This window comes from Geotrypetes seraphini, chromosome 1 (genome assembly GCF_902459505.1).
Source record: "Geotrypetes seraphini chromosome 1, aGeoSer1.1, whole genome shotgun sequence".
In the NCBI taxonomy this organism is placed as follows: Eukaryota; Metazoa; Chordata; class Amphibia; order Gymnophiona; family Dermophiidae; genus Geotrypetes; species Geotrypetes seraphini.
Window position 1 is genome coordinate 238,564,988 of NC_047084.1, and position 27,185 is coordinate 238,592,172.

The window sequence follows — 27,185 nt, forward strand, 5'->3', positions numbered from 1 at the left end:
GGGAAAGACTTCCGTTTGGCTCTGTGCTGCAGGCAGTGCAGGTAAGGAGGAGAGTAGCCTCGCGGTTCGAGTGGCTACCAAGGGACGGGGCGGTCCGCCCGCCACACCCCGCCCCGGTTGCAGCACAGCCGGCCAGGTCCCCTTACTTTTGTGGCACTTCCCCGACCGACCGACAACAGCCCCGGTCCGACAATCCTCCCTGCCCTGTAGCCGCGAATCTAAATTATCTTCTTACAGCAGCTGTAATAAGGGAATTTAGATTCGCAGTTAAGGGCAGGGAGGTTTGTCGGACCGGGGCTGTTGTCAGTCGGTGGGGGAAGTGCCACAAAAGTAAGGGGACCTGGCCGGCTGTGCTGCACCCGGGGCGGTAGAGAAGGAGGGGGGGAGAAGGACGCTGAAAGCACTTGAAGACAGAGGAGGGGAGAAGGACGCTGAAAGCACATGGGGGAATACAAAGGGGTGGAGAAGGACGCTGAAAGGCCATGGGAAGGGCGGGGGGGGGGAAGGACTCTGAAAGCACTTGTGGAAGACAGAGGGGGGAGAAGGATGCTGAAAGCACATGGGGAAGACAAAGGGGTGGAGAAGGACGCTGAAAGGCCATGGGAAGGGCGGGGGGGGGAAAGGACTCTGAAAGCACTTGTGGAAGACAGAGGGGGGGAGAAGGATGCTGAAAGCACATGGGGAAGACAAAGGGGTGGAGAAGGACGCTGAAAGGACATGGGGAAGACGGGGGGGGGGGTGGAGAAGGGACGCTGAAAGGCCATGGGGAAGACAGAGAGGGAGAAGGATGCTGAAAGGACATGGGGAAGCAGAGGGGGGAGAATGGACACTGAAAGCACATGTGGAAGACAGAGGGGGGAGAAGGACGCGGACAGGACATGGGGAAGATGGGGGGAGAAGGACGCTGAAAGGAAATGGGGAAGAGAGAGTAGGGAGAAGACGCTGGCAGGAAGAAGACAGATGCCAGACTATGGGGGGAGCGGAGAGAAGAAGATGGGTGACAGACCAATTTGGAAGGGGGAAGAAAGGGAGAGGCACAGTAACAGAGCAAATGGAAGATGCAGAAGGAAGAGAGACAGTGGATGGAAGGAATTGAATGAGAACATGAGGAAAGCAGAAACCAGGCAACAAAGGTAGGAAAGGGAATTATATTTCTTTTTTTTATTTTGCTTCAGGATAAAGTAGTATATTAGTTGTGTTGATAAAAAATTTATAAACATTAGAGGCTCTGGTAGAACCCATTTGCAAAGTATGTATTCTTCCCAATTAATATTTTCAAATTAATAAAGTCTTTTTGCTTATTTGTAAATGGTTTCTACCAGAGCCTTTAATTCAGTAGCATAATTAAATGAAATAACTATTTCTGAAGTTTATATGGACGGGCGGGGATGGAGGGGATTCCTCGCGGGGACGGGTGGGGACGGAGGGGATTCCTCGCGGGGACGGGTGGGGACGGAGGGATTCCTCACGGGGACGGGTGGGGACGGGTGGGACTTTGGCGGGGACGGGTGGGATTTCTGTCCCCGCGCAACTCTCTAAGTCCAAGTAGACTATGTCCACTGACTCCCCACTATCCACTTGTTTGTTTACTTTCTCAAAGAATTGTAGTAAATTTGTCAAACATGACTTCCCTTTCCTGAAACCGTGTTAACTAGCCCTTATTAGGTTGTGATCATCCAAATGTTGTACTATGTTGTCTTTAATCAGTGTTTCAGTGACACCCACAGATGGGATGCAAACATACTAGGATATAATCTTTTAGGAAGTACAGAGATGCTCAAAGGTAGAGGAGTAGCTCTCTATGAAAAGATCGATATCCAAGTGACTGAAATGTAGGGGACCAAGGAGGAGGAAGAAGCATGGGTGTAGTCTACAGACCTCCAAATCAATCACAGCAAATTGATAAAGATCTAATTGCAAATATCCAAATGTTTGGAAAGAAAGAGGTGCTGCTGTTGAGTGACTTAAATCTGGCGGAATTGGAAAGAAGTAGGAAGATTATAGATGCCTTTCAAGAGGTTCTGCTCAGACAAATGGTGACAGAACCGTTGAGGGAAAAAGCAATACTAGGCCTGGTCCTCACAAATGGGAAGAGTATCTCTAAGAACATAGAATTGCCGATGCTGGGTCAAAACTAGTGGTCCATCGTGCCCAAGCAGTCCCCTCCCGCAGCAGCCCTTAGGTCATAAGACCAGTGCCCTATTTGAGTATAGCCTTACCTGTGTACATTCTAGTTCAGCAGGAACTTATCTAACCTTTTCTTGAATCCCTTGAGGGTGCTTTCCTCTGGAAGAGCGTTCCAGTTTTCTACCACTCTCTGGGTGAAGAAGAACTTCCTTACATTTGTACAGAATCTATCCCCTTTTAACTTTAGAGAGTGCCCTCTCGTTCTCTCTACCTTGGAGAGGGTGAACAACCTGTCTTTATCTACTAAGTCTATTCTCTTCATTATCTTGAATGTTTCGATCATGTCCTCTGTCTCCTCTTTTCAAGGGAGAAGAGGCCCAGTTTCTCTAATATCTCACTGTATAGCAACTCCTCCAGCCCCTTAATCATTTTAATCGCTCTTCTCTGGACCCTTTCGAGTAGTACTGTGTCCTCCTTCATGTACAGCAACCAGTGGTGGACGCAGTATTCCAGGTGGGGGTGTACCATGGCCCGGAACAGCAGCATGATAACCTTTTGCGATCTGTTTGTGATCCCCTTCTTAATCATTCCTAGCATTCTGTTCGCCCTTTTCGCTGCCAATGGGCATTGCGTATACTTCTTGATTGACTTGTCGACCAGTACTCCCAAGTCCCTTTCCTGGGGACTCTCTCTGAGTACAGCACCGGACATCCTGTATTCGTGCATATGATTTTTGTTACCAACATGCATCACCTTACACTTACCCATGATAAACCTCATTTGCCATGTCGCGGCCCATTTCTCGAGCGTGTTTATGTCTCGTTGCAGGTCTTTGCAATCCTTCTGTCTCTTCACTATTCTGAATAACTTCTATTGTACCAATTTCCAGGTCGTTTATAAATATGTTGAAGTGCACGATTCCAAGCACCGAACCCTGCGACACTCCACTCGTGACGCTATTCCAGTCCGAGTATTGTCTATTTACCCCCACTCTCTGTTTCCTATCCGCCAACCAGTTTTTAGTCCATGTGAGTATTTCATCCTCGATTCCATGGCTTGCAATTTTTTTGAAGTAGTCATTCATGCGGGACCTTGTCGAACGGCTTCTGAAAATCCAGATATACAATGTCGACCGGGTCACCCTTGTGTATCTGCCTATTTACTCCCTCGAAGAAGTGCAGCAAGTTCGTCAAGCAAGATCTTCCTTTCCTGAAGCCATGCTGGCTGGTCCTCATCAGATTGTGTCTTTCAAGGTGATCAATGATGCGGTCCTTTATCAGCGCTTCTACCATCTTTCCCGGTACCAAGGTCAGACTCGCGGTCTGTAGTTTCCTGCATCTCCCCTTGAACCTTTCTTGAAGATCCGTGTAACATTCGCCACTTTCCAGTCTTCCGGAATCCTTCCTGATTTGATCGACAGATTGGCTTTAAGTTGGAGCAGTTCAGCTATACCCCTTTCAGTTCCTTGATTACCCTCAGATGGATGCTATCCGGTCCTGGAGATTTATCGTTTTTAAGCCTATCAATCTGCCTGCATACCTCTTCTAGACTGACCGTCAACCTTGTCAGTTTCCTGTCTTCGTTTCCTGCGTATAGCCTTTCGGCTTCTGGTATGTTGTGTATATCCGCTTCGGTAAATACAGATGCAAAAAATGTGTTCTGTTTGTCAGTGATGGCTTTGTCCTCCTTTAGCACTCCCTTTATTCCATGGGTCGTTTCCCCTTAATATATCGAAAAAATGGCTTGACGTTTTTTGCCTCCTTGGCTATTTTTTCCTCTTAGTCTCTTTTGGCCCCTCTTTACTGCCCTTATGGCACCTGATTTGATGAGGTTTGTGCTTTTTTCAGTTTTCGTCTGTTTTTTACCTTTTCCATTCCTTAAACGAAGTCTTCTTATCTCTGATTGCTTCTTTCACTGCTACAGTGAGCCACGCCGGTTCCTTGTTCTTTTTCCTCTTGGATCCTTTGTTGATACATATAGATTTTGTTGATACATATAGATACATATAGATTTTGCGCCTCAGTGACTGTGTCCTTAAAAAGGGACAATGCTTGTTCCAGCATTTTTACAGTTCTTATCGTCTTAATCTTCTTCCCCCACCATGAGTCTCATTCCTTCATAATTCTCTTTTCGGAAGTTCAGTGCTATAGCCATAGTTTTGGACCGATGTTTTGCCCAGTGTCCAGGTTGAAGTGGATCATATTGTGATCAGTGCTTTCCAGTGTCCCTTCTACTTTTACACCTTGCGCCGGTCCTCGTAGTCTATTTAGCATTAAGTCCAGAATTGCATTTCCTCTCTTATTTTCCTTGACAAGTTGTTCCAGGAAGCAATCGCCTACACTACAACATCCAGCAACTTAGTCTCCCTACTGCAGCCAGAGGTGCCTAAGTTCCAGTCTATCCCTCTAATGTTCGAGTTGGTGCCCACTTGGAATAATCAAATGATTTAGTTTGATATAACAGCTAAAGTGGAAGGTAGTCACACAAAACTCAGTCCTAGATTTCAAATGTACAGACTTTAGTAAAATGGGAGAGTACCTGAAGAAAGAGCTGTTGGGATAAGAGGACATAAGGGAAGTGGAAAACGGTGGTCTAAGCCAGTGTTTCTCAACTCAGTCCTGGAGTACCCCCTTGCCAGACAGGTTTTCAGAATATCCATAATGAATATGCATAAACTTGATTTGCATACACTATATGCAAAATACATTATATGCAAATTTATTTCATGCATATTCATTGTGGATATCCTGGAGTACCCCCTTGCCAGTCAGATTTTCATGATATTCATAAGAACATAAGCAGTGCCTCTGCTGAGTCAGGCCAGCGGTCCATCATGCTCAGCAGTCCGCTCACGCGGTGGCCCATCAGGTCCAGGACCTGTATAGTAACCCTCTATCTATACCCTTCTATCGCCTTTTCCTTCAGGAAATTGTCTAATCCCTTCTTGAATTCCAATGGTGGATCTGGGGATGGTAGGTTCTATCGCTGGAGCTGCAGGGATGGAGATGAAAAAAAGGAAAGATGCCAGACCTCTAGTGAAGGGAAGAGGAACAAAAGGGGAGGACAAAGATGGATGGTTAGCACGGAGAAAGAAGAAAGGAGACCCTGGCAAGCGAGTTATCAGAAGACAACCAGAGCCTGGAACCAAAATGATTTTAATAATGACCAGACAACAAAATGTAGAAAAATAATTTTATTTTCTGTTTTGTGATTACAATTTGTCAGGTTTGAAATTTGTATCCTGCCGGAGCTGATATTAGACCGTGAACATGAGCTAGCATTTAACAGAGAAAGGAAAAGTCTTTTTTTGTTTATTTTGTTTACACCACAGCACCAGTGTGAGTAGGAGAGGGCAAAGGTGGTGGGGAAATTAGAAGACTGAACGACCAAGTAGCAGATGAAATTTAATGTGGACAAATGCAAAGTGATGCACATTGGGAAGAATAACCCAAATCACAGTTATCAGATGCTAATGTCCACCTTGGGGGTTAGCACCCAAGAAAAGGATCTGGCTATCATTGTAGACAATATGATGAAACATTCCATCCAATGTGCAGCAGCGGCCAAAAAAGCAAACAAGATGCTAGGAATTATTTTATAAAAGGGATGGTTAACAAGACTAAGAATGTTGTAATGCCTCTGTATCCCATGGTGCAGCCTCACCTGGAGTATTGCATTCAGTTCTGGTCTCCTTATCTCAAGAAAGATATAGCAGTACCAGAAAAGGTTCAAAGAAGAGCGGCCAAGATGATAAAGGGGATGGAACTCCTCTCGTATGAGGAAATGGTTAGGACTCTTCAGCTTGGTAAAGAGGGCTGAGGGGAGATATGATTGAAGTCTACAAAATCCTGAGTAGTGTAGAATGGGTACAAGTGGATCAAAAATTACAAAGACTAGGGGACACTATGAATTTATAGAAAAATACTTTTAAAAACCAATAGGAGGAATATTTTTTCACTCAGAATAGTTAAGCTCTGAAATGCATTGCCAGAGGTTGTTGTAAGAACAGGATAGCATAGCTGGTTTTAAGAAAGGTTTGGACAATTTCATGGAGGAAAAGTCCATAGTCTGTTATTGAGAGACATGGGGGAAGCCACTTCTTGCCCTGGATTGGTAGCATGGAATGTTGCTTGTCCATCAAACCCAGTGCGTTCTCACGCAAATCCAGGTCACTAGTACCTTTGGGTTTTGGCCAGGTACTAGTGACCTGGATTTGCGTGAGAACGCTCTGGACTTGATGGACAATTGCTCTGACCCAATAAGGCTATTCTTATATTCTTATGTTCTTATAAAAAAAACTCAAGAAGAGGAGTACAGAAAGGAGTACCAGGTGAAACTGAAAGAAGCCAAGTGAGAGAGAAGTCTGGCACAAGCAGAAGAGAAAATGGCTAGAAATGTAAAAAAGGGAGATAAATTTCACATTATATTAGTGAAAGGAAGAAGATGAAAAATAGAATTGCGAGACTAAAAGATATGTGGAGAATGATGAGGAAAAGCAAACGTGCTAAACAAATACTTCTGTATTCATGGAAGAAGATAATAAATAATTATTTTATTTCTTATATACCGCTATACCAGAAGTTCAAAGCGGATTACAACAGAGAACATAAGAACATAAGCAATGCCTCTGCTGGGTCAGACCTGAGGTCCATCATGCCCAGCAGTCCGCTCACGCGGCGGCCCAATAGGTCCAGGACCTGTGCAGTAACCCTCTATTTATACCCCTCTATCCCCTTTTCCAGCAGGAAATTGTCCAATCCTTTCTTAAACCCCTGTACTGTACTCTGCCCTATTACTCCCTCTGGAAGCGCATTCCAGGTGTCCACCACTCGTTGGGTAAAGAAGAACTTCCTAGCATTCGTTTTAAATCTGTCCCCTTTCAACTTTTCCAAGTGTCCTCTTGTTCTTTTATTTTTCGAAAGTTTGAAGAATCTGATATATACAGTCAGTGATTGAGATGCAAGGTAAACATTCAATCTGAAATACAATGTTTCAAGTTTAATAGATTTTGATTTTTACGCAATATCATATATTTCAATGCGTATTACATGTTTCTAATACATAAAAAGAGAGCAGGGTGGACAAAATAAGATAAGACATTACATACAAATCATTTTGTTCTATTACAAATTAGTACAAACTGGTACAAATGGGTAATGGGAAGGACTACAATTTATACAAAAAAAAAAGAAACATTTAAGGTTTGAACACAAAGGATGGGATTAATTAAGAAAAAGTATAGAATGAATTGATTGAAGATGCTTTAATTATTTGTAATGATTTCAGTCAGAAAATGAGGATAATGTTTAGATTAATTGAACAGTCTATATATTAACCTTTTTTAAAGGAAAAAAGGTTTTAAGAAACGCTTACAGTTTCAATTTGATGACCTATTCATTTAATTTATTGGGGGTCAAGATATTGTGTTTACTTGAATGTTCTATCTACAAATTGAATGCATCTTTATAAAGAAAGCCTTTTAAGGCATGCTTAAATTTGTCTAATGATGGTTCGCTGTGTAAGTAAATTGGCAAATTATTTCACTGTTGGGGAGCTAGTACTAAAAAAAATAGTTGCTCTTCTGGTCCCAATTATTTTCAAAGAAGGAATAGTTAGTAAGTTTTGTTGTGTTGATCTGAGTGTCCTAAATGGAGAATAAGGTATTAAGAGTTGATCCAAGAATATCGGCTCATGCGATTGTTGAATTTTAAATGTTAGTAATATGAATTTAAACGTTATTCTGTGTGTAACAGGTAACCAGTGTGCAGCTTGTAAGAATGGTGTGACGTGATCATACTTTTTTGAATTCGTAATAATTTTTATTGCTGTATTTTGTATTATCTGTAATCTTCTTATTTCTTTATTGGCTATACCATGGTATAAAGTGTTACAATAATCTATCCTAGAAATGATTAGTGAATGAATAAGAATATTGAGAGCTTCCGGTTAAGAACTTTAGTTAATGGTCTGATGAGACGTAACTTGTTGAAACAATTTTTAACTACTGAACTAATTTGGTTATGATAACTGAATTCTTGATCCAGGGTTACTCCCAATATTTTTGTTGTATTTACTTGTTGGAGGGGGTATTGTTTAGTAGTATCTGAAATGAAAATTGTTCTTTTAATTCTCTTTTCCATGGGAAGAGCATCACTGATGATTTTGTTGCATTCAACGCCAACATGTTGCCCTTAAGCCATTGGCTTATTTGTGTTAGCTTATTATTAATAGATATTATCTCTTTTGGATCTGCTAAATTTAGGGGGTAAAGTAATTGGATATCGTCTGCGTATGCAAACACGGAAAATCCAATGGATTGGCTAAGAGTTAGTAGAAGTGCCAAAAAAATATTAAATAGTAGCGGAGAGAGGATTGAACCTTGTGGAATTCCAAAAGAATTAGTGAAGTTATTAGATGTCGAATTATTGAAAATAACTTTGGCTGAGCGATCTTGAAAGTATGTTTTAAACCAATTTAGCACTTGGCCTGAGATGCCAATTGAAGACAGTCTTTTAATGAGTAGATGATGGTTTATGGCAGGGGTGCCCTGCCCACACTTTTTGGGCTTGCGAGCTACTTTTAAAATGACCAAGTCAAAATGATCTACCAACAATAAAATTTTAAAAAAACACAACACACACTGTACGCATAGAAAATGTTAATTATCATTCCTATTCCAGGGTTTTTCAAAGAGGTCAAAGCAGATGACTCTATGCACTGTCACCTCAGTAACAACCATACAAAAATAGACAAATATACCCCCCTCCCTTTTTACTATACCACGATAGCAGTTTTTAGAGCGCAGGGAGCTGCGCTGAATGCCCAGCGCTGCTCTCGACGCTCATAGGCTCCCTGCGCTAAAAAACACTATTGCGGTTTAGTAAAAGGGGACCTTAGTGTAAAATATAGACAGCAGATATAAATTCAGACACATTTTGATCACTAAATTTAAAATAAAATCATTTTTCCTACCATGTCTGGTGATTTCATGAGTCTCTGGTTGCACTTTCTTCTTCTGACTGTGCATCCAATCTTTCTTCCTTTCTTTTAGCCTGTATGCTTCCTCTCCTCCAGACCTCATTCCCTCCCCCAACTTTTCCTTCCTCTCTCCCTGCCCTTTCTTTCTCTCTGCCTCCCTTTCTTTTTTTTCTGTTTCTCTTCTTTCCCCCTGCCTGCCCTTTTTTTCCATGCCCTCCCCCAAGCCACTGCCATCGGGGACCAGGACCCAAACCGCCACCGGGGACCAGGACCCAAACCGCCACCAATAACAGGCCCGAAAGCCGACGCAGCCCCAAGCTCTCCCTGCTTCGGCCGACCAGCATTCCTCTCCTCGACGTCAATTCTGCCGTCGGGGAGAGGAAGGCTGATCGGCCCAAGATCGCGATGGACCTATTGGGGAAATGCTGCCGGGTCCTGCCTTCGCGGAAACAGAAAGTAGGCAGGACCCGGCAGCAAGAAGACCAAATGCTTCACTAACCTGTCTCCCGCCTTAGCCCATAGCGAACGCTTGCTTCAGGGCTCTCAACATGTGCGTGCCGGCTTCCCTTCTCCCTCCCCCCCCCCCCCCCGGACATATCTTCCGGTATCGGAGGGAAGAGAAGGGAAGCCGGCACGCACACATTAGAGCCACGGAGCATAAGTTCGCTACGGGCTGAAATTTGTTTTTTTTTAATGTTCAGCAGTGGCGGCGGCAGCAGCCGATGACAGCTGGGCGGACCTCCCAGCTAAAAGGCCCAAGGGAGAACACTGGAGAGGAAGGCTGATCAGCCCGGTAGATCAGGACGGCAACACGAGTCTATCACGGAGCCCAGGATGGGCTCCGTGATCGACTCGCGTTGCCTTCCTGAGCTACTGGTCGATCGCGATCGACGTGTTGGGCACCCCTGGTCTATGGTGTCAAAAGCTGCGGATAAATCAAAAGAACTGACTTATGATGATCTAAATGGTATTGTATATTAGTTGTAAGTCCTATCATAGAGTGTTCAGTTGAGTGATTTGGTCTAAAGCCAGTCTGATTTGGATGTAGTGTGTGAGTTTTTTCTACAAAGTTAGTTACCTGATTAAAAACTACTTTTTCTATTAATTTGACAAGGAATGGAAGACTGGCTATTGGTCGGTAATTCGATTTGATTAAGGTTGTGTCTTTTGGATTTTTTATTATTGGTCGAATAGTAGCTTCTTTCCATTCTTTTGGTATATATCCTATAGTTAAACTAGATTCTATCATACTCTGGATAAAAGGGCCCAAAGAAGGAAAAATGTTATTTTAATAGAAATGGGGAGATAGTATAAATGTCTGTTCCCTTTGCGTTAATACTTCGTAGAAGAGTTTTAAGATCTTCAGAAGTGGGAATAATGAAGTTGGCACATTTTGAAGTGGGTATTGTTTGTATTTGTATTTCATCGTGGCAAAGATTAGTTGAAGAATACATCAGTTAAATCTAAAAGTTATAACAGTGGCATAATTAAGATGTGGACAGCTGTTGGGAATTGTTAGTGAGAGAGGTGGAACATGCTTTGAGATTTAGAACTTGTCAAACAGACGTGTCTTCAGTAATTTTCTAAAGTCAACGTAAGAAGTGGCCTCAAGTATAGGTTTTCCAAGCCATGTGTTCAATTTAGCTGCCTGGAATGATAACATTCTATCAAAAAACTTCTTGTATTGATATGGTTTCAGGGAGGGATAATTAAATAGATTTATTCTATGGGTGCTCTTAGAACAGTTTAGAGTGAACTGAGAGGCAAGGAGAAGGACCGAGATCGCCTGTCTGGTAGAGTTACACACAAGAATGGAGTAGATACTGTGCCATTCACAGAAGAAAGTGTTTATGAACAACTTGAAAAATTGAAGGTGGACAAAGCAATGGGACCAGGTGAGATCCATCCCAGGATATTGAGGGAGCTCAGAGAAGTTCTGGCAGGGGTCCTATTAAAGATTTGTTCAACAAATCTTTGGAGATTGGAGTGGTTTCTGGGGACTGGAGAAGAGTAGATATGGTCTCTTCGCAAAAGTGGTCACAGAGATTTAGTGGTAAACTTCAATTTGGTTTTTGGAAAAATAATGGAAATGTTGCTGAAAGAAAGGATAGTAAAGTTCCTAGAATCTAATGGGTTACAGGATACAAGGTAACATGGTTTTACTAAAGGTAAATCGTGTCAAATAAATCTGATTGTATTTTTTGATTGGGTGACAAGAGAATTGGATAAAGGGCATATGCTAAATGTAATTTACTTAGATTTCAGCAAAGCCTTTGACATAGTTCCTCATAGGAGGCTCTTGAGCAAACTTGATGGGCTGAAGGTAGGGTATTCAGTATATTGAAGAACTAAGGCCAGTACTGGGCAGACTTGCATGGTCTGTGTCCCGCATATGGCCATTCAGTTGAGGACAGGCAGGGGAGGGCTTCAATGATTGATGGGTTGGAGTGAGCTTTGACGGAGACTCCAGTAGAAAGAATGTAAGCACACTACCGGGCAGAGCTCTAGGTTGAAGAGGGGATGCATCATAAACCGTATAAGCATATTCAGGTAAAGTCCCTTCACACCGTGAACTGAAACAGAGTCCTGCCTACTGCTTTTAAAAAAAGTTATCTACAGTATGTGATATGCTATGCAGCTGTTGGTGTCCTTTGATCTTAACCAGCTTGGCATTCCAGTGACAAAGCATTCACTAGCAAATTGGCTAGCAACTTGTATTCAGTTATTTAGTGAGCAGACTAGTTACCTCTCTAATTAACCTAGTCAAACCTCATTAGATTCAGAGCCACTGTAACTGATAGCTCTCTTAAAATTTGCTACACTAGAAAGCATTTGTAAAAAGAACCAGGCCTAAGAAAAGAACCTTGAGGCATGTCACTGGTAAAATCTATTTCCTTAGAGTGATCTCCATTGACCATTACCCTCTGTTGCCTTCCACTCAACCAGTTCCTGACCCAGCCTGTCACTTTGGGGCCTATCCCGAGGGCACTCAGTTTATTTATTAGATGCCTATGTGGAACACTGTCAAAGGCTTTGCTAAAATCTAAATGCACCACATCTAATGCACTCCCTCTATCCAATTCTCTGGTCACCCAATCAAAAAAATTGATCAGATTTGTCTGAGAAAACCTACCTCTAGTGATTCTATGTTGCCTCCAGTCCTATAATCCACCAGAGTCCAGAAACTTTATCTTCTTTGTTTAAAAGCCTGTACCGTATTTTCACTCATATAATGCGCACCCGTGTAAAACGCGCACATGGGTATAGCGCGTGGGAAACTGTAATTTATGTAAATAAATTTTTATATACCGCGCACACCCGTATACTGCGCATGCCGCCCCGACTCTCCCATCGCCACCCGACTCTCCTTTCACCCGCCCCGACTCTCCCCTCCCCCTTGAAGTCCTGTTCCCACCCTGAAAGCATGATGCCCCCCCCCCCGACGTCCGATTCACCCCCCCCGCAGGACCGCTCACTCGCACCCGCACCCCCACCTGAAGGGACCGCTCGCACGCACTCGCACCCCCACCCCGAAGGACCGCTCACACGCACCCCCACCCCCACCCCGAAGGACCGCTCGCAACCCCACAGCCTCCCGACCCCCCCCATCATGTAAAAGCTCCTACCGTTGTCCTGCTGCTTCCTCTGCCGGCGGTCCCGGCCCTTCTGTGAGCCCTGCGTCTGCGCTGCTTCCTCTTCCGGCAGTCCCGCCCTTTCTCTGACGTCAGATCTGTGTCCTACTCCATTGCCAAGCTGGCTCTGACCTGCTAAATTTGAACTGTGAAAATCCATTAGTGAAATTTTTGAGGTTGTAATATGGACTTCTGTTCACGCTTTGTTTAGATAGGTAAAACTTACTGCCATATTAGTAGTTGCTGTCTTTCCTCCAGGGTCTGTTTGCCAGAATAGAAACTAACTCCACTTCTTCACCCAGCATCCTAGGGCCCTGTATATCTGAGGAATATGTATTAATCTATAGTCTGTCCCCTTCTTGGATGGCAGCTGTTTGTTCTTTGTGTATATGTGTTACTGCCTTATCCTACCCAGTGAAAGCAATCTTTATTTGTAGCAGGTATTTTCTGACAGGATAAGCAGTCACACTTACTTCTCTTTTGGAGTTGAATTGCTGAAACCTTGTTATGTAGCCCTAAGGGAATTACTGTACGCTAATAACTAAAGAGGAAAATCCCATTCATATTTGGAAGAGCTTCTTAGATTTTTTTCTCAGCTTTCTAGAGACATTGTGTTTTTGCTTTTGCATATCATCACTCAGATACATAGCTACTGCTTCTGTAATCCTTGGAGAATGCTTGTTATGAGTTGAATGTAGAAAGTGATGTAGTGTGCTCCTTTTGTCTCTTAGATTTCAGTTTCTGAAATAACTGCTGCTTCTACTGTAGAAAGGAGCTCTTATCAATGCAAATATAGGAGGTTTAAAGCTGGTATGAGAGCTGGGCCCTTGATCTCTTGAATTCCACAAACAAGATGCTTAAATGGGATATCTTGTATATATCTAGCAGCACAAAACTGATGTGTTCTGGCGGTGGATCCAAGATGGCTGCGTGAAACTGAGAGTGGAAAGACGCTCAGGATATCATTTCCTCTAACTTACTTGATCCTGCAGATATGCCGAAGAGGAGGGGAAAAAGTGCCGCTGGAGCCTCACGGCACCTGGGAACCCCATCGCAGGCAACTATTGAGGATTTCCTGAGGCGTTTACAGCAGGAGCCGATTGCGTCTGGGAGTTGCCCACTGGAACCACAGGCTGCGAGTGAAGCTGTTGCGAGCTTCCCTGGGCTGGAATCCACTCTGAGCCCAGACGCTAGGACCCTGCCTCCACAACCGCAGAGTGCCAGCTCTCCACGGGAGGACAGTCTATCCGACGTGGTGGACTCTATTCCCCCGGAGGCTACTTTAAGTTTGGCACTGGATGAAAACTTGAATGCGGAGAAGCCAGCGCTGGAGCAAAAGGATCAAGGCAATCAGGAGGGATCCCTGGCAGCTGAGGAAGACTCACAGACTGCAAGTATTTTTACAGTTTCTAAACCCACTAATGTCACCCTAGACTCAATATGGGATTTAGTAATGACTTTGGGACAGACTTTATCACCATAAATAAAAAATCTAGAACAGAAGTTCCAGAAACAAAAGGAGGACATAAAAATTTTGAAACAAGATAATTTGAATTTGAGAAGGAAGATGGAAATATTGGAAAATAATAGCCGAGTAAATAACCTCAGAATTTTGAATTTTCCTAAAATTTCTTCTATATCAGCAAAAGAAATGAAAAAAAAAATTTTTTCATGATATACTAGGTATATCTGAAGAATTGTTTCCCCCCTTCTCAAAAATTTACTATCTTCCAATAAAAGACCAAGAAAGGCAACAAGCTCAGCATCAAGACAAGGATCAACAGATGGACGTAACAACTATATAGATTGGATACATCATTGAAAGAGTTAGCTACACCAGCTACCTTGCTGGTTACAGTAGTATTGTTGCCTGATAAGAATTGGATTCTAAAGTTATTCTTTAATAACCAACATAAGGAATTTCTGGGACAAAAAATTCAACTTTTTTCCAGATGTGACAAAAGAAATCCAAAGACATAGGAAACAATTTTTTTTGTTAAAATCAGGGGTGACGGCAATGGGTGCAATTTTTCTTCTACGATATCCTTGCAAATGTGTTATAAAATATAAGTCTAGTAATTATATATTTTTTGAACTTTCACAACTGTCAGATTTCTTAACCATGAAACGTCTTGAAGGGGCAAATGTAACAACATAAATAAGAAATTGTTTCTGTAATCACTAACAGTTGACCGCCTTTCTTTGTTAAATAGGATGTATTTTCCTTTTTTCATTATTGAATTTCACTCAGAATCTTGGATTTCATCAATATGGAACTTTAAATATTGATTAAGTGAATAATTTTACTTTCTTAACTTTTCCCTCAATAGTTAATGTCAATCTTATTCATTTCTGTACAAGAAGTGTATTTCTTGATAAAGTGTTAAAACATAAATAAATAATAATAATTAAAAAACCTGATGTGTTCTGCTTTTGTTTAAAAAGGACATTTTGTCAAGCAAAAATCAGTTTTAATATTACACAATTATTGCTATAAGCATATAATTTATCCAGCTTCCATTTTGATCTCTGTAATTATCAACGTATAGAGCAGTGTTCTTCAACCTTTTTACACTTATGGATCAGCGGAAATAAAAGAATTATTTTGTAGACTGGCAAACTAAGACTGAAATAAAAAAACAAACAAACATTTCCGCACCATCTCTGCGAGCTTGGTCCCTGCAAACCATTTGATCCTATTCGCACAAGCCTCAGTTATGATTTTATATTGAACGTATTTTATTAAAGTATAAAAAGAAACAATATTCTGTACAATTGTCATTTTATAAATACAAATATACAGAGCAAGGATCAACAAAACCCCTGTCTCCCCTCCCCTTCACATATATCCCCTCTACTAGCAAGAAAACTAAACAAGCCAAATTATTACAGAATGCTACACAGAAATATCATATTAACAGAATACTGCAGTCACACATGACAGGAATAGTGTTAGGGGAGTGCAACTAGGACAACTGCCCCCTGGTCAGAGAGAGCCCTAAGATAGCTGAAAGATAAAGAAGCACTGCTTGGGCTTTGCCAGTCCCCAGTTATGTCTAGCAGGATAGATATTTCAAATCTGATATATTCTAATGACAAAATAGAAATAAAATGTTTTTTTTTCTACCTTTTGTTGTCTCTGGTTTCTGCTTTCATCTTCTTTTCACTCTCTAATTCCAGCGTCTGTCCTGTCTCTTCAATCCAGCACCTGCCCCTTCCATCCACTGTCTGCCCTCTCCCCCTTCCATATGGTAACTGCCTTCTTTCTATGCCCCTCTCCCCTTTCCATCCAGCCTGTGCCCCCTCTCTCCTTTTTGCATGATTCATTCCAGCTTCACTGCTTTCCATTTTTATCTCTCCTACACCAGATCTGGTATCTTTGTCCCTCTCTCATTTCTCTGTTGACCCCCCTTTCCAGTATCAATCTCTCTCTACTTTCTCATTCCTCTGTCTCTACCCTTTCCCTCATCTGATCTCTCCATTCCACCCTGATCCCTTCCCCTCCTCTAATCTCCCTGCCATCTGTTTCCTTCCGTTTTCCTTCTTCCTTCCCTCCTCCTCCTCCTTCTATCCAACAGTAACTCTTTCCCATCCCTTTCCCTCCTCTCCTCCCAGCAGCATCTCTCCTACCTCCCTCCAGGTCCAGTAGCAGCTTCCCAGCCTCCAACAATGGCTTCTTCCCTTTCCATCCCTCCAACTCTCAATACTTGCCAGCAGCAGTATTTCACTTGGTTCCTTTGCTGCCTCTGAGGAAAGAGGAAGTTGCTGGAAGAAGGAGTAGGGCCTGTGAATGTTCATTGAATCATATGCCCCATGCTAACTGTCAGTACAGGGCTTAGATCACAGTGGAGTCCAGAGGGAAGGAGAACATCTTTGGAGTCTTGACTCATAGTTGGGAATCACTCACTTACACTGTATGCTTATTTTGCAGCAGAAACAACTCCCTTTTGTTTGATTACATGTATTTTTTAAACATATTTTGCAGATCACGAATCGGTCCAGTGGTGTTACGATAACTTCATTAACTACAGGTCCCTGATGTCTGCAGACAATGTGCGCCAGCAGCTGTCACGAATCATGGACAGATTTAACTTGCCTCGTAGAAGCACAGATTTTACAAGCAGGGATTACTACATCAATATAAGGAAGGCTTTGGTTACTGGGTATTTTATGCAGGCAAGTATTAAAATTCCACATCTTCTTTAAACAAATACAAAGTTCCTTGTTTTGTATTGCATGCAAATTCTAAGTTAAGTCAGCTGAATTAGACAAAGAATAACAAAATTGTATGCAATTCATAAGCAGTCTAGTGGAGTTGCTCTGGAAAGTTGTGTAACTACAGCTTATCCCAGGACAAGCAGGCAGCCTATTGTCACATGTGGGTGATGTCACCGACAGAGTCCCGATACGTAGCCCGATGCGGAAGCCTCGCAAGCAGACTTGCTTGTAGAAACTAGAAGTTTCGAGTCAGCCACACCACGCATGCGCGAGTGCCTTCCCACCCAGCACAGGACGCGTCTCCTCAGTTCTCAGTTTTCCGCGGAGCCAAGAAGTCCGTCTTTGACTCTCTGTGTTTAACTTTGTTTCTTTGTGCCTTCTTTCACCGTGGTTTGTGTTTATTTTCTTCACAAATCGCTATGTTACTTTCTTTCTTTACAGTTTAAAAAAAAAAAAAAAGACTTATTTTAATTTTTTCTTCAGTGACTGATTGGCGGGCCAGGCCGCGCGACCGCAGCCTGCGGGCTTCAACTTCACAGTGGCTCTCTTCCCTTCTATGTCCCGGCTGGTCACGGGCTTCAAGTGTAGCCACTGCCAGTGTGTGATTTCTCTCACAAATAGGGCCTGCCTATAATCCAAAGTCGTGCGACTGCTGGGCTACTCTTCAACCTCGAGCTCTTAAACATCATTGAGTTTTCTTGGAGAAATTCTTCAGCATGAACTCCTCAGTGACACCCTCGATCTCGAGTGCTACCTCGGCCCCGTCTTCTAGTGAGGGTCCTCCTGCTTTCACCAACCTCGAGCCTCATCAGACCGTCCTCAATTGGATTGTCTTTCACCTCAAGTACACCTGCTTTATCTTCCCTTGAGCTCCCGTCAGGTCAGATACCTCAGCAGAAGGTTCCTGTGCTGGTTCTCACCACTGCCACCTTTGAGCCTTTAGCCTCAGCAAGTAGTCCGGTTTCAGATGCGGATCCACCTTTGCAGGCTTCTCTCCAGACCATGTTGGAGCAGCAGTTTGTTCACTTATTGTGCAAATATGGTTCTGCCTCGACAATGCCTCCTGTAATCCAGCCTGGGCAATCAGTCTCCCGGGAGGTCGAGTCCCTGCTTGTGCCTCGAGTTGAAGCTTCACACACTATGCAAGGAGCAGAGTCTTTGCAAGTGTCTGGTCTGGCATTTACACACTCGATGCAAGGAGTAGATTCTTTGCAAGTGTCTCAATTGGAACCTTCACACTCTATGCAAGGAGCAGAGTCTTTGTGAGTGTCTGGTCTGGCTACTACACACTTGATGCAAGGAGTAGATTCTTTGTGAGTGTTTCAATTGAAACCTTTACTCTCTATGCAAGGAGTAGATTCTTTGCGAGTGTTTCGATTGGAACCTTCACACTCTATACAAGGAGAAGATTCTTTAAGTGTCTCGACAGGAATCCGCACACTCCACACAAGGAGCAGAGTCTTTGGGAGTGCTTCGAGATTTCTCGATCCAAACCACCGAGTTTCGATCTACAGCTTCGAGCTCTATCCATTCTCCAGCAGCGTTGCCCGTTTCCATACATAGGCCGAAGTTTCCTTGATCCTCGAGACATGCTTCCAAGCATCACTCGTTGCTGATCAAAGCCTTCATCGAGACATCCATTGAGGCGCAGATCTTCTAAAGAACAGCCTTCTTCATCTGGGCCTCATTCCAGACCTTCCAGTTCTTCGAGGCCCCATCTCCTCACTCCAGGTCACCGCTTCCGGACCCTGAGGAGTCAGCTATTTTCATTACCTCCTCCAAGTCTCCATATTCTTCCAGAGAGGCTTCACCTTTGTTCTCCGCTCGAGGCATCTCGAGGTCATTGAGCCCTTCTCGAGACAAGGCCTTGGCGGATCAGCTGATGATCTGGAAATTCAGTTCGATGCTGGTTCTAAATTCTCTAAGGAGTATTTTGAGGTCATGCATATCCCTCAACCTCCTGCAGAGTCACTTAAGCTTCCTCTTAACAAGCTTTTATCTCAAGCTTTCAAACGTTGTCTGGAGACTCCTTATGCTATACCTATCTCTACACTGCAGCGGGTTTGAGAATTCACAATTATATCCCCAATCCCTCCTTATGGAGTCCTTTTTGTAAGGAACCCATCATTCCAAGGTCTATGCTACTGTTCCTTCTGGAAAGGAGGATAAGACTATGTACAAGTTTGGCCGCCATCTATATCAGGTTCCTTATTGATCTTCCAAGTTTTCTGAAGAATCTGGATTTACTTAGACATTTCAAGTTGTAAGACATCACTACTACTCTTTCACAACTCGGATTGCATCTTTTCCAGTCATCTTATGATGCCTTTGAACTGTTGGCTAGGGCCACTGTTTTTTTCTGTAGCACTGCGCCGCTTGGCCTTACTCTGCACCATTGCCATGGATCCTAATCTTTAGGACCGTTTGGCTAACATTCCTTGTCAGGGCAATGGCCTCTGATGAATCGATAGAGGCTGTAACTAAGAAGTTGTAGGATCATGAAAAATCTTTTGCTGCCAAAGTCAGCTCCTACAAAACCTTCATGCCCTACTACGGTTTTCCAGAGCCGTTCTGCACCAAAGCGGCTCCTTACACTCGAGCCCCTTCCAAGGAACCATTGCAACAGAAACCTCAGCCTTCTGCTGCACCTAAGGCTTTGCAGCTTTTTTGACTGTCTAATAGAGCATAATTACCTTCTTCAGGAACCTCAAGCTCTGCTTCGTCTCCATGCCATCGAGGAAGTTCCCCTGGAACAGCAGAGCAGGGATTTTTACTCCCGTTACTTTCTAGTTCCGAAGAAGACCCATTTTAAATATAGATCAGAACGATTGGTTATGTTCTCTATATCTCAAGGAGGTTTCTACTCGCAACCCCTTCCATCCAACCTCCCGACAGGATTTCAGATTTCAGATTTCGGGTGGGGTATCTGCATTATCAATACAGAATGCTACCCTTTGGCCTGGATTCATCTCCCAGAGTATTCACCAGGTGCCTGGTGGTGGTAGCAGCAGCTCTAAGGAACCATAGTCTTCAGGTGTTTCCCTACCTAGACTGGCTCATCAAAGATTCAACATCTCAAGGGGTTATTGTACCGACCCAACGGACTACATGGTTCCTATAGAGTTTGGGATTCGAAATCAACTTTCCTAAATCTCAACTTCAGCCCTCTCAGCATCTACAGTTCATCGGAGCTGTTCTGGAAACTATTCAATTCAGAGCTTTCCTTCCGCAACAATGTCTGGAAGCTCTCCTTCAACTCTGTCATGCATTTTCTTCCCGCTCTTCAATCTCGGCAAGACACATGATGGTACTACTAGGTCACATGGCCTCCACAGTACATGTAACTTCTTTTGCCAGCCTTCACCTATGAATTCCTCGGACCCTGGTATCTCAGTGGACGCAGGGTTGTGACCCACTTTCTCGACACATTGCAGTCATTCCTTCATTGAGACAGTCTCTCCGCTAGTGGATACTCTCTTCCAATCTCTCCAGGGGATTGCTGTTTCAAACGCCCCCCTCATCAGAAGGTCCTCACAACAGATTCCTCGACCTACGCTTGGGGCGCTCATCTCGATGGCCTCCGTACTCAGGACCACTGGACCAGTACAGATCGTCAGTGTCACATCAATCTGTTGGAACTCAGAGCGATTTTCAAGGCTCTCAAAGCTTTTCAACATCTTCTTCAAGATCAGGTAGTCCTCATTCAGACGGACAACCAAATCACCATGTATTATGTCAACAAATAGGGAGGGACGGGATCTGCCTCCCTTTGTCAAGAAGCTCTGAAGGTTTGGGACTGGACAGTCTGCCACACCACTTTCCTCAAAGCTGTCTACATCCAAGGGGCGAAAAATTGCATGGCGGACAACTTGAGTCATCTTCTGCAACCTCACGAATGGACTCTCCATTCCTCGCCTCTACTTCACATTTTTTCACAAGTGGGGAACGCCTCAGATCTCTTTGCAGCTCCCCACAACCACAAACTGCCTCAGTTTTGTTCCAGGATCTATTCTCCTCATCGCCTCCTCTTCCTGTATGCATTCTCTCCATTTCCTCTCATTCTCAAGACTCTTGTCAAGTTGAAGAACGTCCATGCCACCATGATTCTGATTGCTCCTTGGTGACCAAGACAAACTTGGTACTCCCTTCTCCTTCAACTCAGCAGCAGGGAACCATACCTTCTCCAAGTTTTTTCTATCTCTGCTTACACAGTCAGGGATCTCTGCTTCATCCTAACCTGCAGTCTCTACACCTGACAGCTTGGTACCTCTCAACATAACTCCTCTTCAGTTTTCTCAATCTGTGAGAGACATTTTAGAGGCTTCTAGGAAGTCTACCACTAGACAATGCTATCACCAATAATGGACTAAATTTTCTACGTGGTGTTTTTCTCACGATAAGGAGTCTCAACATTCCTCCTTATCTTCTGTTTTAGACTACCTTTTGCACTTATCCACCTCTGGCCTCAAGTCTACATCAATCCGAGTCCATCTCAGTGCATTTGCTGCTTTCCATCAGCCTATTGAAGGAAAACCCCTATCTGCTCTTCCGGTGGTTTCCAAATTCATGAAAGGACTTTTCAATGTCAAACCTCCTCTCAAACCGCCTCCAGTGATTTTTGATCTCAATGTTCTTACTCAGTTGATGAAGTCTCCATTTGAACCAATGTCTACAGCTCATCTGAAGTATCTCACTTGGACAGTGGTGTTTCTCATTGCCCTCACTTCTGCTCGAAGAGTCAGTGAACTGCAAGGTTTAGTTGCTGATCCACCTTTCACTGTGTTCCATCATGACAAGGTGTTTCTCCGTACTCATCCTAATTCCTACCTAAAGTGGTTTCGGAATTTCATCTCAACCAATCCATTATTCTTCCAGTGTTTTTTCCAAAGCCTCATTCTGGAGAACCAGCTCTTCATACTCTGGACTGTAAACGTGCTTTGGCCTTCTATTTGGAATGCACCAAACCGCACAGAACTGCTGCGGTTTGCGATGACGCCAAACTATGTAATATAGTAAGTGAATGCAGTTTACAGAATTATATGGTGCAGGACCTGCTTACATTGGAAAGTTGGTCCTCAACCTGGCAGCTAGGCTTCAATGCTAAGAAATGTAAGGTCATGCACCTCGGAAGCGGAAATCCATGCAGGACGTACTTCTTGAACGGAGAAACTTTAACTAGGACTTCAGCAGAACGAGATTTAGGAGTAATCATCAGTGCAGACATGAAAACTGCCAATCAAGTGGAGAAGGCTTCATCTAAGGCAAGGCAGATATTGGGTTGTATCAATAGAAGTTTCGTCAGCCGAAAGCCTGAAGTCATAATGCCGTTGTACAGGGCCATGGGAGACCTCATCTGGAGGCCACATTACAGTAAAGATGTGCGCAGAATTGAATCGGTTCAACGGACGGCCACCAGGATGATCTCGGGGCTCAAGGGTCTCTCGTACGAAGAGAGACTGAACAAATTGCAGCTCTACACTCTTGAGGAACGTAGGAAGAGGGGAGACATGATCGAAACATTTAAGTACCTCACGGAACGTGTCTAAGTGGAAGATGATATTTTCTTTCTCAAGGAACCCTCGGCCACAAGAGGGCACCCGCTCAAACTCAGGGGCGGAAAATTTCATGGCGACACCAGAAAGTATTTCTTCACAGAGAGAGTGGTTGATCATTGGAACAAGCTTCCAGTGCAGGTGATCGAGGCAGACAGCGTGCCAGACTTTAAGAATAAATGGGATACCCATGTGGGATCCCTACGAGGGTCAAGATAAGGAAATTGGGTCATTAGGGCATAGACAGGGGGTGGGTAAGCAGAGTGGGCAGACTTGATGGGCTGTAGCCCTTTTCTGCCGTCATCTTCTATGTTTCTATGCTGCTCAACTTTTTGTCTCCGATCCAAATAAGTTAGGACATCCTATCTCTAAGCGTACCATCTCCAACTGGATGGCTGCTTGTATCTCTTTCTGCTATGCCCAGGCTGGATTACCCCTACAGAGTAGAGTCACAGCCCATAAGGTCAGAGCAATGGCAGCTTCGGTAGCTTTCCTCAGATCTACACCTATTTCTCCAGACAGGATGGCCATTTTGGCCAGAGAGTATTACAAAATTTATTCTCCTAAGTTGCCAACACTCCCACCATCCCATCCTGGTTAGTTTGGAGGTCACCCATATGTGAGAATAGGCTGCCTGCTTGTCCTGGGATAAAGCACAGTTACTTACCATAACAGGTGTTATCCAGGGACAGCAGGCAGCTATTCTCGCAACCCATCCACCTCCCCTGGTTGGTTTCTCTGCTAGCTATCTGAACTGAGGAGACGCGCCCTGTGCTGGGCGGGAATCACTCGCACATGCTTGGTGCGGCTGACTCGAAACTTCTAGTTTGTACAAGCAAGTCTGCTTGCGAGGCTTCCGCATCAGGGCTCCGTCGGTGACGTCACCCATATGTGAGAATAGCTGCCTGCCGTCCCTGGATAACACCTGTGCTTTCCCTAAGGAATTCTTATTTATCCGGAAACTGGAGGGAGTTGGAAAGTTACAAGCAATTAACCCAGTGTAAATTGCTTCACTAATGATGTATATACTGTATACTTTAGAAGTCAAGCACAGTATGACTTATGCTCATTTGATTTTGTAGTTAAATTAATCTGAAATAAATGTTAAAGGACCAAAGTAAACTCTTTATGGCTATGTATCCAAGCTTCATTTGAAAGACCAATTGATTCATCTTTTAGTTTAATCTGTTTATTGAGTAATGAAAAAAAACAGAAAAAATTAACATTCATCTTTTAAAATAAAGTGAAGGAAGTTGTTTGAATTGGTTCCATTAGAAGAATAATGTGACACAAAACTATTCAGTTATTTGTATTTCTGTATTACAGTGTATCAATTAAAGATCCTCAGAATATATTTTGCAGCTTGAACCTTAAACATAGGGTGTATATAATAATTTCTAGTCACACTTATATTTGATTAGAGCAGGGGTGGCCACACTTTTTTGGCTTGCGAGCTACTTTTAAAATGACCATGTCAAAATGATGTACCAACAATAAAATTTTAAAAAACATAAAGCATACTGTATGCAGAGAAAATATTCATTATCATTTATATTCGGGGGGTTTTTTCAAAGAGATCAAGGCAGATAACTTTAAAATATGCAATGTCACCTCAATAACAACTATACAAAAATAGACAAATATACCCCCTCCCATTTTACTAAATCGCGACAGCAGTTTTTAGCGCAGGGAGCTGCGCTGAATGCCCCGCGCTGCTCTCGACACTCATAGGCTTCCTGCACTAAAATCCGCTGCTTCGGTTTAGTAAAAGGGGCCATTATGCAAAATATAGACAGCAGATATAAATTATCAAAATGGACAAATTTTGATCACTAAATTTTAAAATAAAATCATTTTTCCTACCTTTGTTGTCTGGTGATTTCATGAGTCTCTGGTTGCACTTTCTTCTTCTGGCTGTGCATGCAATATTTCTTCCCTCCTTTCTGCCTCCTGCATGCTTCGTCTCCTCCAGACCTCATTCCATTCCCCAACCAACATCTCTGTCCTTCCATGAGTCCAACTTTTTCTTCCTCTCTCCCTGCCTGCCCCCTGCCACCCTACACACTCCATTCCCTCCCCCTTTTCCTTCCTCTCACTGCCCCCTTTCTTACTTTCTTTATTTCTGCTGTCTTTCTTTCTGTCTCCATAACCCCCCCTTTAATTCTTTCTGTCTTCCCGTTCTGCCTCCCTGTCTTTCTGTCTCCCCTTTCTTTTTCCCCAAGCCACCACCGGGGCTGTTGTCTGGAAACAGGCCCCTCAAGCCACCGCTGACGTCTGGAAACAGGCCCCTCAAGCCACCGCTGACGTCTGGAAACAGGCCACCGACATTGCTGCCGAGTTCTCCCTGTTTCCCGATGCCGCAACAGACCAGAAGCCTTCCCCCCGACGTCAATTTTGACATCGGAGAGGAAGTTTCGGGCCAGCCGGAACTTCCTCTCCGACGTCAGAATTGACGTGGGGGGAGGCTGGCTTGCCTGGTGCTTCGGAAGTCGCTACTGGCCTGTTATGGCGTCAAAGAACAGGGAGAACGCAAAGGCAACGCGAGTCATAATCGACTCGCGTTGCCTTTGCGATCGACCTTTTGGGCACCCCTGGATTAGAGTAATATAAAATTAAAAATCATTGACTACACATCAGGATTTAAAGGGCCATATTTTCAAAAGACTAATACCATTCCCATGGAATCATAAAAATATCTTTGGAGATAAAACACCAATGGCTGGCTTCTTTATATAAGTTACAGATATTTTGAGAGTGCAGGCACTATATTTTGTACTGATGGCCACTCCTTCAACAAGCCTTTATTTGTCTTGTTTTATCAACACTCATGTAAGAGCTCTTAAACCTATAATCTTCAGTACAAAGCCCAGGGCAACTGGCCGCTCTTGAGGACCCCTCTTATTACCTCCATTGTCATCCCTCTTTTCCCCCCTACAGCAGAAGGGAAAGCCTCAAATCAATTCATAGCAGTAGGACAAAACTGATTTATTTTGTCTTGTCTCACAAAATTCTGACTGTCCCAGGACATCACTGTGAAGTCCAGCAGTATAGGCACAGTGGATTCAGTATTAATCATGTGGGCTTTGCATCAGGCTGCCATTGTCTTAAAATTGCTCCTACAGCTAATAGCAAAATTTTTCTGGAGGACTTGAAGGGAATGGAGACATGCCAGATCACATGTATTACACATGCGATGCACACATTTGGGCTCCTTCTCCATCTCATATGCATAAATCTTTCTTCACACCTCTTGGTTCTCTGCTGCTCCCTGCTTCTTTAGTCTGGCATATTTCTTCCCTTTTTGTCCTATTGCAGCCTAGCATCTTTCATTTTGCACATCCACAGCAGCTTTCCAACCTTGCTCTTGTGGCTATATCCTGCCTTCCTAACACAATTTCCTTTCTCTGGTGAATGGGATGTAACAGGAGGAATAGGCCTGCACTGGCTATAGCAGCATGTCTTCAGTGCTACCAGCCACAGTGGGAAGGATGGTGGGCCACCAGGGCAGAAGAGAGGAAGCAATGCCGGACCAGGGGAAGGGGATGGATGGGAGGAAGAGATGTTGAGATTGAGGAAGGAAGATATCTGGTCTAGCAGAAGGCAGAGAGAGGAAAATGCTGGACTTGTGGAAGGAAAGAGATGCTAGACTTGTGGAAGGAAGAGAAAGGGGGGTAATTGCTGGATCCCCTGGGGAGTAGGTAGGAAGAAAGTTGCTGGCTCTTTGGGGAGGGGACAGGAAAAGAAATGCTGGCCCCTAAGGGGGGAGGGAGGGGGAACAGGAGGGAGGGAAGAGAGAGAAAGATGGCCTCAGTGGGGGTGCAGGAGGAAGGGGAGAGGAAGTTGTCATGGAGTGGGATAGGAACACAGAGGGGCAGTGCTGGGCAGATAGGGAAGCAGAGAAAAGAAAATTCATGGACATAGAGAATAAATGCCAAATGGATAAGGGGACCCTGACGAGAGGTAAGAAAAGGCAAGGAAAACAAAATCCAGAGATTTTAGAACCAATAGAATTTTAAAAAAATGACCAATCAACAAAGGTAGAAAAAGGAATTTTATTTTCTTATTAGAATGACAGTTTTTTTGAATGTGTATTTTCCTGAACTGGTTTGGACATGGTTGGGGACTGTAAGAAAGACCTCACTCGACCTTTAAATTCCAGCATAGCAGTGCTAACTCTTCCTTTGATATGATGTGTCTAGGAATACAAAAAGAGTTTGCACAAGTCATGTTGCTTCCTTCCATGTGCTTTTCTTAATCCTACATGTAAGTGGATGGCATGTACCGTGTTTCCCCGATGGTAAGACACTGTCTTATTTTTTTTGGAAGGCCAAAATATGCTCTAGGGCTTATTTTCGGGGGGATGCCTTATTTACCCTTTCATGTCCCCTCTGTATCTCTATCCTTATTCAGTAGGTCCTGCTTACCCTTTCTCTTCTTTGTGTCACTATCTCCATTTTCAGCTTTCCCCCCCTTTTCCTTTGTTACTGCACCCTGTAGCTAGAATCTTTCCACCCTCCCTCCACTCCGGCCCAGCCCAGTATGAAATATTTCCTTTTGTTTCCCTCCCCTCTCTCTTTCTCTCTCTCTTCTCCTCCCTCACCCACGAGTCCTGCATCTGGCCCTCTCCCTTCTACCTGCACCTGGCAACACCCCCCTGCTCCGCGGCTCTCTTCAGCAA

At 43.7% G+C, this 27,185-nt stretch overlaps 1 protein-coding gene across 3 annotated transcripts in view; it reads left to right on the forward strand.

Moving 5' to 3' along the window:
- DHX15 (DEAH-box helicase 15) overlaps positions 1 to 27,185 on the forward strand; it is a 260,868-nt gene that overhangs the window by 212,129 nt on the left and 21,554 nt on the right. For all 3 annotated transcript variants that reach the window (XM_033948308.1, XM_033948298.1, XM_033948319.1), the window contains one exon: positions 16,723 to 16,913. In XM_033948308.1, coding sequence (XP_033804199.1) covers positions 16,723 to 16,913 — 191 coding nt within the window. The remainder of the gene's footprint in view (positions 1 to 16,722; positions 16,914 to 27,185) is intronic.